General features: G+C 35.8%; 1 protein-coding gene across 1 annotated transcript in view; it reads right to left on the minus strand.

The window, feature by feature from the left end:
- Window positions 1–351: 351 nt before the first annotated feature.
- LOC149179403 (clathrin adaptor complexes medium subunit family protein) overlaps window positions 352–15172 on the minus strand; it is a 215448-nt gene continuing 200627 nt past the window's right edge. Inside the window, exons 7-8 of the mRNA XM_089420647.1 lie at window positions 1127–1174; window positions 352–951 (exon numbers count right to left, since the gene is read on the minus strand). Coding sequence (XP_089276773.1) covers window positions 880–951; window positions 1127–1174 — 120 coding nt within the window. The 3' untranslated portion in view covers window positions 352–879. The remainder of the gene's footprint in view (window positions 952–1126; window positions 1175–15172) is intronic.

A 15172-nucleotide genomic window follows, 5' to 3' on the forward strand; every position in this document is an offset into this window, starting at 1 on the left:
AAAACTAAAGTCTAAGCCAAGCTGCTGCTGCAGCAACGCTGTCCATTTGACAAGAATGAAATACACAATCATGCACACCATGTTTTATCGAAATTGCACGAGTCTCAATAATGTAAAAGTTCTGCTTCTTAGAAGCTATCAATCGAGGATGATATTCAACTGGAGAGCGCATCTAAATCAAGCTTTTTCTACTTCGATCATTTTTCGGCCGGATGTAATTTGTGCTATATTCAGCAATAGGTTCAGAGCTGGTATATATGAATATTGCATATCTCCGTAAAATGATGCATTAGCATGAAAATCATTAAATAGAACTTCTGAAACAGAAAACTTGACATCACCAAGAAAAACTTGAGATAAATACTAAATAAATAATCTGGACTGCTAACAAAACAGTTTCAAAAGGAATCAATACAAGCTGATTATTGTTCTTTCATCCCAACCAGTTGCAATATTGGGCATGTGATGCTAAAAGACATTAAAGCTGCCTATTTTTTATAATGACAGAGTCACAATTGCTTCTATCGTTGCCTATAAACAAATTTTATTTGGAAATATCTACTGGCAAAAGAACAATTGAAAAGTATCTATTAGCAGTACAACAAATTCGATTTGGAAGTACTTGCTGGCAGCATAACCAATTGCGCTTATAGCAATCTAGGCTGCTCAAACAATTAATTGCTACACCCTCTGCCAATCAATACAGCTTCAACGAATGAAACTAACAAAGGCAAACTTGTCTGATAAAAGGTGAATCATTGCAAATGTATTCACCAAATGTATCGATTGAGCAAACAATTAGATATATCGACCCACTGCCTCCCCCACCACAAGTTATATCTGCAGCTTGGACACCAAAAACAATACAAACCACAGTAATTACACCTTTGGTGAAGCTGCATGTGGATATCTCCCCAAGGAATTCCATAAAATATAGTCTCCTGACAAAACCTGTTTGTTTACAAAAGAACCATCAATGATTGGTTATTGCTCTCACAAACTCAAAACTATCAGATAAAGTACAATATCACCAATGGATTAAAATGCAATACAAAAGTGGTGAAACGGTTAAATACAAAAGGATTTTGAAGCATTTCATGTAATGCCTATATGTTAAAGACCATACCTGTGCTGAAACCTCACATGGTGCTTTTGCAGCAGGATACACTGTAACCTGCAGACATGCATCACAATGTTGTTGCAAATGTTTAAATTGAAGAGATGCAGAAGCTTGTTTAAATATCACAAATGAAATGAAATGAAATGAAATTCAACTCAGAGATCAAATAAAAAGATTTATTGTTAAACCTACTCAGGAAAAATAAGAAAAATGACTGGAAAAATAAGAAATGTGTTCCTCTTCAGAGACAATAAAATTTATCCACAAATAAAATGAAAGATACCAGATAAGGAATTCAATTCTGTTAAAGTTCTACCAATGGGGCGTAAGTTTATAACTAGTCAAAACTAATCTTTATGGTATCATGATGCATGATAACTCAACGTATGACATCGTCTTCATTTATTACATTATACGCAGCCTTCAAGTAGTAGCAATACCCATGGATCGAAGAACTGCCCTTCCTTTTGATCGATCAAGGAACGATGCAAGAAATTTTAGGGTTTAATAGCCTCTTTGGCAAGTTTTAATTTTTCTCACAAACAAAAATTTTAGGGTTTAATAGCCTCTTTGGCAAGTTTTAATTTTTCTCACAAACAAAAATTTTAGGGTTTAATAGCCTCTTTGGCAAGTTTTAATTTTTCTCACAAACAAAAGGCTCCAAAAGTTGCGCTGACATGATCATTTTGGCTCACAACTTGAGCTTCTAATAGGGAAAATTTTAGGGGCCAAATTTCGCAAATGGGCTATTTTTTGGACATTTTCTGAAAAAAATATTCGCCAATTTGGTCAAAGTTTTGCTTATTTTTTACATAGATATGATTAAATGGATGATATTCTACCAATTTTAATAGTAAATTACATGTTTTTATTTATGTCGCAGGAAATGTTGCCCCCAGGTCCATTTCAGCCAGGAGACGAAATGGAACGCGTACCATACAGCCTGGGGAAACGTGGCCAGTACAGCCGGAAATGAGTTTCCAGGCTGTACAATGGAGTTTCCACTTCATTTTGCAATTTTCGTTTTTTTGTTTTTTTGTTTTTTCGGTTCTAATTTTTTATTGGGTGAATAAAATATCTTGTGGATGCTTCTAGATGCCTCTCCCAAGTTATAAAAAGACTCTCACCTCATTCCCACATCACACAATTGAGCAAGTCGTTTCTCTTAGAGACGAAGGATTTTAGCAAAGGAGAAAAGAGGAAAAGAGCAATGGTCTTTTGTCTTTATAGTTCTTGCAGCGTCAATCTTTATTGTACTTGCAGCCTCATATATATAATAAAGGCTGATTTTAAGATTTGAATATATAATAAAGTTTGATTTTGGATATTCCCATATTGCTATTTTCATTATGTGATCATTCATGAGTAAATGTGATGTAAATTTAATCATAATGTTTAAACTTTAAATGTAATAAATTATAATGTATCATGTATGATTTATGATTGCACATTACATTTTTTAAATGTCCTAAATTCTATATATATATATATATATATATATATATATATATATATCGCATTTCCCCATTTCCAAAATTTGGAGGGGTCACATTTCGTATCCGTGCCCGTTTCGGAAACTTGTACCCATTTTTGTATCCCTCTCAATGCTTATATATATATATATATATATATATATATATATATATATCGCATTTCCCCGTTTCCAAAATTTGGAGGGGTCACGTTTCGTATCCGTGCCCGTTTCGGAAACTTGTACCCGTTTTTGTATCCCTCTCAATGCTTGCTAGATCTACCGCTGAAATGGATCTTTGTGTTGAGAAATCTAGTGGGCAACAAGTGTAGGTGATTTCTCTTCCTTTGATAACTACTTGTGATGTAGTTTTACTTTACCTTATTAACTTCTTCTTTCTTTTATTATTATTAGTGTTCTCTATCATCAAACAACTACCAAATCATAAAGAATAATGAAACAATAGGACACAAGACGTAGGCAATCAGCCAGGGCCAAAACCTCTCCAACTAAGAGGAAAACCCACCAGAATTCTTCTCTTCTTATAGAACTTCAATTGACCAATTCCAAGACCTATGACCCTTGACCAAGACCCTCCAAGACCAAGTCAACTTTCCTTCTTGAACAACTTCCAACAACAAACTTCGACCTTTTAGGAATGTTGTCGCACAGAATGTCTAAGCACCATGACAATGACATAGATCAAGGGTTGTCACCCTGATTCCATATCTCTCCATTTAAGTTGTCTCTCCCTACAGAACGCTAAGGGGGGTAGACCCCATAGAAGTGGAATGAATGAGAACTAGTTGGAACCAACCAATTCGGGAGACACAGTGCAGCGACCAAGTACTTGATTTAGATTTAGCAAGATATATATGATTTGATTAGAATTTGAGCAATTGATGTCAGTGCCTTATGGAGTCAACTATCTTGCTAGGAAATTTAAGACCAAGTAATTGATTTGCAACTGCTACTTGGATGAATAACTATCTTATATGAAGTGTAGATCCTAAAGCTAATATGAGATGCAAGAATCTTGGTTAATTTTACTTAAATGCCTAAGTTTTAACCCTTCGATCATTTCTATATTGAGCTTGATTTCGTAGTAATTGGCAGAGAGAAGAGAAGGTGAAGCACACTAAGTTGTGATTAACGATACCTCTCCTGAAAATCTAATATACTCAGTGCCTCTGGCGTTGCAGAGAGTTGTGGCTCTGACGACTACGAGGTCATCATTTTAAGTACTATTAAAAGCAGGATTCTCAAGCAAAAATGGATGGGTACCTATCTCAATATTGACCAAGCTTATGCTTGGAAGTAAATTTTAGTTATGCAGAACTAACTTAATATGCAAATGCACGAGATGATTAGAAGATAAGATGAAGTTGGATTCAATGATGGAAAGTGTTTATGCTACGATCTGCGTCAGAGTTATATATCAAAGCCCTTAATTGTCAAAATGAATGTTCACTTCACTAGACAAATATTGAAAGATAAAAAATTTAGCAATATCACAATTAGACCACAAGCTTACTTCAAATCTTCTAGATTCTCTCAAATGCAATTATAGCTCAAAGAGAACAAAAGCGTCTTCACAAATTAATATCAGATGCTCAAAAAATACTCAGTTTATGAAACAAAAGATATGCAATTTATCACAATTCCATGACAATGTACTTAATTTTCAGAAGTTGGTTTTTAGGACAGCAGTAAGAAAAACTTTATGACAAAAGCAATATGACAATGAAAACAGTAAGCTATCAATGCTTTCTTTATGCCAAAAATTTACAGAAAATTTTTCAAACTTGCCCACATAAATTATCATAAATTTTCAGCCTGTTATGATGTGATTTCCAGAATTATATCAGATCTGATATACTTATTATAGCCAATAATTAAAACATGAAATAGGCCTAATGATGGATGCCCAACTCAAGAAATTAATTCCTTAATATATTAGACAACTTAGGAACTGATTTTAGGCTAAACCACATGAAATTTTGCCACTGTTATATTTCAGACTTCAGAAACAATATTATTCAGATATAATAGTCACCCAAAATGTAGATCTAAGCCAATTTTTTTATAACCATCAAACATAAATGACTTATTAATGTATTTAGCAATTTTTTTAGTTAATTTCAAACCACTTAGATGTGTTTTTCACCACTACTAGAAAGGTATATCACTGTTGTAGCAAACAGGGAGGAAAAAGAGGGTTTAGAGATCAAACTCTTAGGCCCTATGCCTTGAAGATCACTTGCCCAAGTTGTCAAAAAAATTCAATACCTGAAACACAAATTTTCACCAATTTTTCTGCAACAAACCACCAAATGATCAGCTGCAGAAAATTTAAATATTCAGATCAAAAATGGAGCAAGGGGAATTTAGGGCCAAGGAGGGCTAGCGTTGGCCTAGGAGAAGGCAAATTCGGGCTTAAGAGCCCCAAAACTTGAAACATAGCGTTGGGCTAGGAGAAGGCAAATTCGGGCTTAAGAGCCCCAAAACTTGAAACACTTGTTCTAAAAAAATTATTTTGCTTCAAATCTTCAAATTTTATTGCAAAATCTTTAATGGTTAGCCCTGCAAAAATATTTGGGACAAGATCTTGCCCTCTAGGGCCTAGATCTGTCTCAAAACCCCCAGATCTCCTTGAAAAAACCTCAGATCTGAAGATTTCCTTAGCTGATTTCTCAGATCTATTCCTACAAACAATCTTTGAGCCCAGATCTTGACCTCTAGGATCTAGATCTGGAATCAGATCTGAAGACTTCCTTGGCTGATTTCTTAGATCTATTCCTGCACAAGTGAAAAGAGAAAAACCCAATACCCAATATATACAAAAATAGAGAAAATCTCAAAAACCCAAATGTTAAAATTCAAAATTATGTTATAAAATTTAAGATTTACACAAGTAAATAACATATCTATACAAATAATTTACAGATCTATCAGATCTGTAGAGTATGAGTCCAACTCCGCTCTTAAATATGATAATCTAAAGCTCTTAATAACCAGATCTATCAAATTTTCTACAAAATATTTAAAGATTTTGAAATTTTAGAGGCACTAGCCCAAAAATGCCATGCAGAAAAATGATTGATGTTAAATAAATCCTGGGGCTTATATAAAGTAGGCTCTTTAGAAAATATGTGTTGAGAGTTGCCTAATCCAACCAAGGACTATCCTCAAATGCTCAATGAGAACCTGAGAGATCTTCTGCAAACACTAGATCAACCATCAAATCAAATAAAGAAATAAAATAACAATAAAATTCTGAAGAAATTGAGATACCTGCTACTTCAATCAAAATTTAAAATGTTCCCCTAGATCCAACACACTGAATAAGATACATGTATTCAGATTATTCCAAGAGAACTATTGATTGATAGTTTTCACATAATATTAAGCAGAAATTAAAATAATGTTACCATAAATTCATGAAGAAGAACACCACTGCAAGTTGAAACCACAAAGACTTTTGCATTTATTCCATAAAAGTTTACAAGAGCTTCAAGAGCTAGTACACGATCAAAAGATTAGATGAAAAGACAGACTGACACTGACCTCTAATTTATAGGTAAAATCTCCAACAGCTAGTTGGCTTGATCCCTGTCAAATTAATCTCGATCATTCATAAAGATTTAACTAATCTTTAATCATCACCGTCAAAATTATTTAATTTTTGAGGAAAAATCGAATTTATCATTTAATTGATTTTTAATTAACTCAAAATTAATTATTTTGAGTTAATTTCCTCAAAATTTTGACTTTGACTTAACCACCAAGGCCCAAGGGTCCAAAATTTCTTGATTTCTTCAATATTCCCTTGGTCGGGGACCTCCAAAAATTAACTTCTTTAAAACCCACGAATTTCACCATTGGAGAAATTAATTTTACCTAGGACACAAAATTAATTAAATTTCTGGATTATGATTTAATTTAATTTTGTCAGAAAATTTATTTAATTGACTGATAAAATGATTAATATTTTTTTCCAACCCTCTAATACTTAGCAATGGTGTCTAATTATGAGGAACCATGCATTGAATATTTTTTACATCAAGATTTTATATTTAATACATTAAGGGGGGAAACTTGTTTGTTATAGACCCTCAACATTTACCCATTTCTGCGACACAAAATATTATCCAGTAGACCAAGTGACTTGTAATAAAATAATCTAGCCAATTAGCTAGGATTATTCCCAAAACACTTTTACATAGACTAGATCAAAAACACTAGGACTTGCCTAAGATCTTAGCGACAAAATCCACCCTAGCTTTGGGGTGAGGTTGGAGGGAAAAACGTTGCCAATCATTTATGTCTAGAGACAGATGAATCAGTGAGACAAAAAACCTCATAAAATGGAGATCGTCACCAAAACCATAAGTTTACCTAGGTTTATACATAAAGACATTGTCATACTGAGATTATTTACATTTTACATACGCAGAGTGGGTTGATGTCTAAATTTGAAGTTCCGACTAATGATGAAATCTGAAAGGTGCAGATACTCGAACATGATGGATCCCTTTTGCCAAAAAAGGGGTGTACTTCTATGGGGTCGTTGACACATAGTGGTCAACAAGGTACTTCTTCCAACAACTTCGACCCCAGCAACAATTTCTACAACTTCGACCTTAACGTAGCTTCAGCAACTTCAACCTAGCAGTTTCACAATTTCAACCTAGAAGCAGCTTCACAGCATTAATGCAGCTTCGATGCAACTTCAAAATTTCGTCTTGCCTAATGAATGTAGAAACCCTAACAAAAGAGAGAGAGAGAGAGAGAGAGAGGCCCAAAAACTTCGAACTTGTTCTTCTTCTCCTTTTTCATCCTTCTCCAACCTCTATCTTAAGTATATCGAACTTGCTTAAGAGTGTGTTCAAATGAGGTCGAGTTCCTTCTTATGTATAGGCTTTTAAGAGTTACAAATTGCTTTCTTTAGGCCGACTTGTCCTTTCATGTAGGCCGACTTTGGAGGGTCTTTTGACTTTATTTTGGCTCAATAAATTTTTCTTTACAATATGTAACATGCCCAAATGGGTCTTCAATACATGACAACTAAATCACCTAACACGAGGACACGAAACATGCATGACACAAAAATTCGAGTGTCCAACACGGACACGTTGACCCCCTGAAACAAGACACGTTATATATTATTTTATTGAAAAAAAATTATATATATATATATATATTTCTTACACAAATTCTCATTCATGATACCAATTCAGACATAGATCTAGATTCTACATTGTAAATTTAAAATTTGTAAGTTCTACAAAGTAACATTATGCATACAAATACAATTGTGACAGAGACATCAATGATCCAATAGAAGAAACACAAGAAATTGCAGTTTTCTCATTAAGTCATCAAAATCAAAATTCCCATATGTGCTCCAATTCCTCTCGCAACAAAAGGATGAAGTCACCTGAGAGGAGCCTCATGGCTAACAACTGTAGAGGAGGGCTTGTTGCCCCATGAGTTGCCCACTAAGAATAGGGCTTATTAGCCCCCCTGTCTCTAATCACATCATAGCCTGCAAATCGCCTAGTGCCAGTGGAAAACTTTGCAAAGGCATCCTCCACCTCATCAAGGGATGCTCTATCCTGAAAAATCCGCCTTGATGCATCCTTCCTCCCCTATGAAATTTGCAGGAAGGTCCACCATTCAACCACTCATGGTTGTAGTATTTTGAGTTCAATGAGTGAGCCAAACAAAGCAAAGGTGTGCAATTCTTGTTCCATCTGCTAACAAGAATATCTTGTATGGTGGCGAAGAAGGCCTTTGACAATGTCTCATACTCGAGACACTCACTATGTAAAATAATGGTCTTCACGGACTCAATCATGGAATCCCATCCCTCATAAACCTCTCCTAGGATTGGTTGGTCTATATCTGCAAATCGTAGCAAAGTAATGATAGGGTCCATGATCTTAATAGTGAGATCTACCCTCTCCCACCAAGCATCACCTAACATTGTGTGCTTCACTCTTTTTGAGTTCGCTTGATCTGTCTTTCTCCAAAAAGACCAAAATTTTGAAATAACCATGGCCCCAAGAGCAGTCTTGACCTCCCTTAACCTCTTCAACATGATGAATTTAGAGGCAAACCGAGTATCTGCAATCTTCAACAATGATAGATTGGTGTACTCCAAGACACATTGGACACGCTCCAAGACACGTTGGACACGAGAATCGGCCACGTGTCCTAGAGAATCGTGTTTGATTCGTGGGATTCGGGATACAAGGTGGGGGGAGGATGAATTGACTTTATGACAGACCTAGAAGCACTCAATGGGTGCTTGACCTATAAACTAAATTTCCTTGAACATGAAACCCATGCCTCAAGAGTAACAATAATAGATTTATTTTTCTCTTTCCATTAAACACATAAAATCATGATTACATATGTCATTATGAAAACCAAACCTAGTTACATATTTCAACAATCCCACTTAACTAGGGAGGTATTCATAATCCATACAAGATACTTTGGACATTCTCAATCTAAATAATTCTCATAAGAAGAGTCGGATTGGTAACCCATCTGTTTAGCATCATATCAACCAGCATTGTCACATAGCAAGGCCTTGACTAACAGCTCTATCGATCCACAAGATTAGAGTACAATGCTAGCGAGACCAATGACTGATAGACACCATCATCATTGTCTCTCAAGGCACATACCCCATCCCGATGTTCACAACGTATGTCCTCCCAAGACTATTCTTATCATGGATTCCCAGTCCTCAAAGAATTTCGGTCCTCTACGACTACTCTTATCTTGGATTCCCTACCTTGTCCTCAAAGAGTATCAAATGCCCCATATTTTTACCCAATCCTCCATTCTTTCTTCCAAAGTGAAGACAAGAATGATGTGTTTATCTCTCCTCATGGCCTTCACTAAGACTTACGATTATCAGTCCTAGTCTAGTGCGTGACACATGAAGTAGAGAACCATATCTATCACTCCCTCTCAACCAAGGATGACCAACCCATTCCTATAAAATGAATGTACCCAATCTCCCTCTTAACCAAGGTCTTGTCCAAGCTCCCTCTTAACTAGGGACATGTTTTTCAGCAGCGCACTTGTTCTTTGGTGGAGATCATGGTACCTTCAGCTGCTTGAAGAGCTCCTCCTTTCGATGTCATGAATTTCATTTTTATCATTATGGAGCCTTCATCTTTTGGGACTTCATCGTAGGGCATCGATCGATCCATCACTTTCCTTCATGAACTATGTCAGTCATGTCATCCTTTTCTTCATCGAAAAGTGGTCTTCTAATCCACATCTGGTTTTTCTTCATACAGCTACCTCTTCCAAGTCATGTTTCCTTTAGGATATTTCATCCAACCACATGAGTGCTAGTTGTAGGTGACATCTCTCTTTCGGTAACCTTGTATCAACCCATCAAATGTTGCTCAAAAATAAAAAATGGACATCAAATCAAAGTTACCTTTTGTGATGGCCCTTCATCAGTATATCTATTGTAGCAACATCAACATCCTGCATACATATTGACACATCTCCAAGATATTCAATGTCAAGGGTCTCCTTTCTTTCCAGACTTCATCAAAGTCTCCATACCTTTTCCATGGAGATGTCATGGTCAATTCTCCTAGTCATTAGATGTTGATTTCCTTTTTTTCGTGCTCATAGTTGCATCTTTCACGATCTCTTCTTTCTTTCTTCACATATTGTTCCCCAAGAACTTCTATCCATAGTTCCTTCATCTTTGTCAACCACCTCATAATCCCATATGAGGTCATATTATGTTGATTTCATTTAGTCAATATGTGAACCATGCATCTTTTCAAAGGAAGAGATCCCTTTTCTTTGATTATGCTCATGAGATAGAACATTTACCCATGCAACTATATGACGACATGACTCAATTAAATACATGCATACATACCTCTTTCCTTCTTTTGGTCATCTAGGCTTCCTTCAATAGCTTCCTTTCTTTGATTGAAATTACTTCAACCATCTTGACATGCTGCATTCCTTTGTCATCATACCATCATTCTTCCAAACAATGAATCCCATACAAGGTGGAATTCTCAGTGAGGCACTTGCTTCTTCCAAGAGGTGAACCTTCGAATGAAGATTCCAACAGAGGATCTTGATTATCCTCATCCTGCAAATGCTTCTTTCTAATGATGTATGATGAGCTCTACACTAGTTGACTTTCTTCTAACCATACTACTACTTTTTTTTAATGAGGTTACCAAGAGCTACTTCCTTCTATGATGACTGCTACAACCATGTAGACTTCTACTTCAGCTATCTTTCAAGCTTTTATAAGGATGTCTCGAGCTCTTGCTTTAATCGTATGCTTCTAATATGATGCCATCTTCTACTAAGATGCATCTCGTCATAATGCTTCTCATTTTGACTGCCATGGTGGAGGTCTTTTCACCTTCCACTTCTCCTTACCATGTCTTGGAGAAACCCTAATAGTGAAGATCTATCCCTTTGGAATTCTTCTCATTAGGCTCTTCCACTTCTTTAATGATATGACCCTCATTTCTTTCTTTCCTCTTATTGTCCTTCTTGAACTTTTGACAATCTCTCTAGTAGTGCCCATATTCTTTGACAACCATATCATTGGATCTTTGCCATATTCTTCTTCTTTTATTGAGGACCAAACTTATCAAACTTTCCTTTTCTCTTAGCCATGGCAACAAATGCTTGAACCTGTTCGTTTGATCCCATGTCACTTCTTTTTTGCCTTCAACTTGGTTTCTTCAATCTTACATTATGACCAAAGTTCATTGAATGGGGTAGCTTCCTTCTTTCCATAAATGCATGATACAAAGTTGCCCCATTCCTTCGATAGTGCATTGAGCGCCACAATGGTCATTTCTTTATCAGACATTATTTCCCCCAACTCTTGTAGTTGGTCTCTTATTTCTGATACCCTCATAAAGTATGAGGTTATTCCATCTTCCTTTGATATCTTCATCTTGTAGAGTTCTTGTCTTAATGATATCACTTCTCTAGCAGTACTTATGGAGAACAATTCTACTAGCTTCTCGTATATTTCTTTTGATGTCTCCAACTTTGATACATATGGTATGAGGGGATCTTTGATGGATTCTATAAGGATCCTTTGAGCCTTTACTTCTCCTTTCATTTACTTCACTAGAGCTTGAGCTTCTTCCTTTGGAGGTTTAGTGATTGAACCCTTAACATGATCAATGACTCCGTTTTCTATGAGGATCAAATATGTCATCTTCTTCCATGCAATAAAGTTTGATTACCCAACCAATTTGTTGCTTTCCTTGCAAGATGAAGCCATTTTGATAGATTCAGGTGTGGATATAAAGATACTTGTGAATATACTTCTTGATGACAATATCTTCAACTTGATGCCTTCTTGATTTTGTTGATGATGTTGATAGTAGAAGATGTCTTCTTGATGAAGTTGTCTTCCTACAACCTTGGTTCCTTGATGATGATGACAATGCCTTCTCCTTGATGAGCTTCCCTTTCTCAAAATCAACTTCAGTCAAATTTGCGTTCCAGTGATTGCAACTTCTTATTCGACCTCTTTTCCAAACCCTGCAATTTGACTGCAATTTCCAATTGCTACAGAAACCAATATGGAAAAAGTCGAAGATGGGATTAAATAGGCAAGGGTCCAGAAATTGAAAAAGTCGTTAAAGTCGAGAGGTTTTTGAAAACCACGACAAAATTAAAAACTACAAAAATATTCATTTTTAAAAAGATTTTAAAAAGTTGTTAAAGAAACTACCTCACTCGCCCAATTTTATCCCGACTTTTTCAATAAAACCCTGATTTTTTCAAAAAAAAAAAATTAAAAAGTCATTAAAGAAACTACCTCACTCACGATTTTTTGGAAAAACTCTCGATTTAATCCCAACTTTTTCAATTGGGAAAAAATCGTCAAAAAGTCAGTCGATAAAATCGCTAGTAAAAAAAAATCAGACTTCGCCAATCTTATCGCGACTTTATCCTGACTTTTTCCACACTAGCAAAAACCCTAGCTTTTGCACGTGTGGGAGAAAGACAAAGATTTTACCCTTCTCTCTTCTTCCACTTGGATGGAGGAGGCTTCTTCTTTTGCAACTCGGCTTGCAAGATGGCTTGTCTTCCACTTGTATTTTGCCTCCTTAGGTGATTGTAATAATTTGGCTTTTGCTGCAACAAATAAGCCCTAATCTCCTCGCATGTGTGAACAAGAATAGCCCAAAACAGACCCAAAATTACTTCGATGAGCTAGGATTTTGAGATCTTCTATCTTTAAGATGTGATGATCCTTGATCTGAATGGTCCTTAATGATTGATACTCTATATGATCTAGTGCTTCGGCCCTCGAGCGTCCTTCTTTAAGCTACCTTTCCTTGCCTTGTCACCTTAGCTCTAATACCATGTTGAGAAATCTAGGGGGCAGCAAGTGTAGGTGATTTCTCTTACTTTGATAACTACTTGTGATGTATTTTTACTTTACTTGATTAACTTCTTTCCTTTATTATTATTAGTGTTCTCTATCATCAAACAACTACCAAATTATAAAGAAGAATGAGACAATAGGACACAAGAAGTAGGCGATCATCCAGGGCCAAAACCTCTCCAACTAAGAGGAAAACACACCAGAATTATTCTCTTCTTATAGAACTTCAATTGACGAATTCCAAGACCTATGACCCTTGACCAAGACCCTCCAAGACCATGTCAACTTTCCTTCTTGAACAACGTCCAGCAACAAACTTCGACCTTTCAGGAACTTCTTCCAACAACTTCGACCCTTGATGCAGCTTTAGCAACTTCGACCTAACAGCTTCACAGCTTCGACCCTACAACTTCATAGCTTCGATGCATCTTCACAACTTTAATGCAGCTTCACAGCTTCGATGCAGCTTCAAAATTCCATCATGCCTAGTGATTGTAGAAACCCTAACAAAAGAGAGAGAGAGAGAGTGGCCCAAAAACTTCGAACTTGTTCTTCTTCTCCTGCTTCGTCCTTTTCCAACTTCTATCTTGAGGACATCGAACTTGCTCGAGAGTGTGTTCAAATGAGGTTGAGTTCCTTCTTATATATAGGCTTTTGAGGGGTAAGAATTGCTTTCTTTAGGCCGACTTGATTTTTATGCCATGATGAGGTCTTGAAGTGTCTTTTGACTTTTTTTCGACTCAAATTTTTCTTTACAATATGTAACATGCCCAAATGGGTCTTCAATACATGACAATGACTCAATTGACTTTATGACAAACCTAGAAGCACTCAATGGGTGCTTGACCTATAAAATAAATTTCCTTGAGCATGAAACCCATGCCTCAAGAATAACAATAATAAATTTATTTTTCTCTTTCCATTAAACACATAAAATCATGATTACATATGTCATTATGAAGACCGAACCTAGTTACATATTTCAACACTATGCTAGTCCTAAATTATGTTGGAAAAAGGCATCACCTTCGTACCATTTATAAAATGATGACATCATGGGAAATTTGAGGTCTAAGATGGGCTTTCTAAGAAAAAAATTAACAAAAAATAGGATTTATTTCAACCAAATGGATTTAAGATGATGGCATCAATTGCATGGTTGAATTGTGTTTGAGGGAAGGAAAAAAACACTATCTTTTTGTGTATTTTCAATTTATCTCCTTATAGGTTTTACAAAAGTATTAAGTGTGGGTACTTCTTGGATGTGCAATATTACAAATGAGAACCTATAATTTATGTTATAATTAAACCTATGGTGAGATAAACTGATAATACATGAAAAAAGTGTTTTTAAAAATAAAGAAACATGTTTTGTCATGTATTTTTAGTTTATCACATCATAGGTTTATTAAAGTACAAGTCTAGATACTTATTTAACGTGAAATTAGATTCTAACTAGTACCCACACTTACTTCAATAAACTTATAAGGAGATAAATTGAAAATACATGAAAAAAAATTGTTTTTCCTTCTTTCCTCCAAAATTCCTAAGCAGAGATGAGACTTGGTTGGAAGGTGTTGCTAATTTTCAGATTGTTCTATGTTGTATCAATTACTTTAGCCCAATTCCAAACTTCAATTAGCAATATTTCCAATTACAATTAGTCTTTCCATTCATCAACAGTAATTGAAGATAGAACAATATATACAATGACGACGAAGAAAAACAACACATCAACGAGAGACACCAGATTTGGTCAAAGACCAGGGAAAAACCCCACTAGAGTGAAAACCCTTTCAAATTCTTCTTTTATTTGATTGTCATAAAATGTTCAGCAGAGAGTACAGTGAGCCCAATATAATATGATCAACAATACAACCCAACAACTTCAGAAACCAATTTATAGTGGCAGAATATATCAGAGACAACTTGATTCAGACTTCAGATAGCGTCAGAAAACTTCGGGTGATGATCAACAGTAGTTAAACCCCTGGACGCTCCCTTCAAGTTAGCGTGCGTGCGTCTGTAGGTTCCTGGACGTTGTCTTGACCATAGCATGCGTGCATCCAGGGATGAAATTTCTCAGTTTTGTGCCAGCATTCGGAACAAAATCCCTAATTTTGTGTGAGCTTCGGATCTGAGACTTCAGACC

The sequence above is a fragment of the Pinus tabuliformis genome, chromosome 4_1 (genome assembly GCF_031772625.1).
Source record: "Pinus tabuliformis cultivar Carrire ecotype Pingquan chromosome 4_1, CPIR1, whole genome shotgun sequence".
NCBI lineage: Eukaryota > Viridiplantae > Streptophyta > Pinopsida > Pinales > Pinaceae > Pinus > Pinus tabuliformis.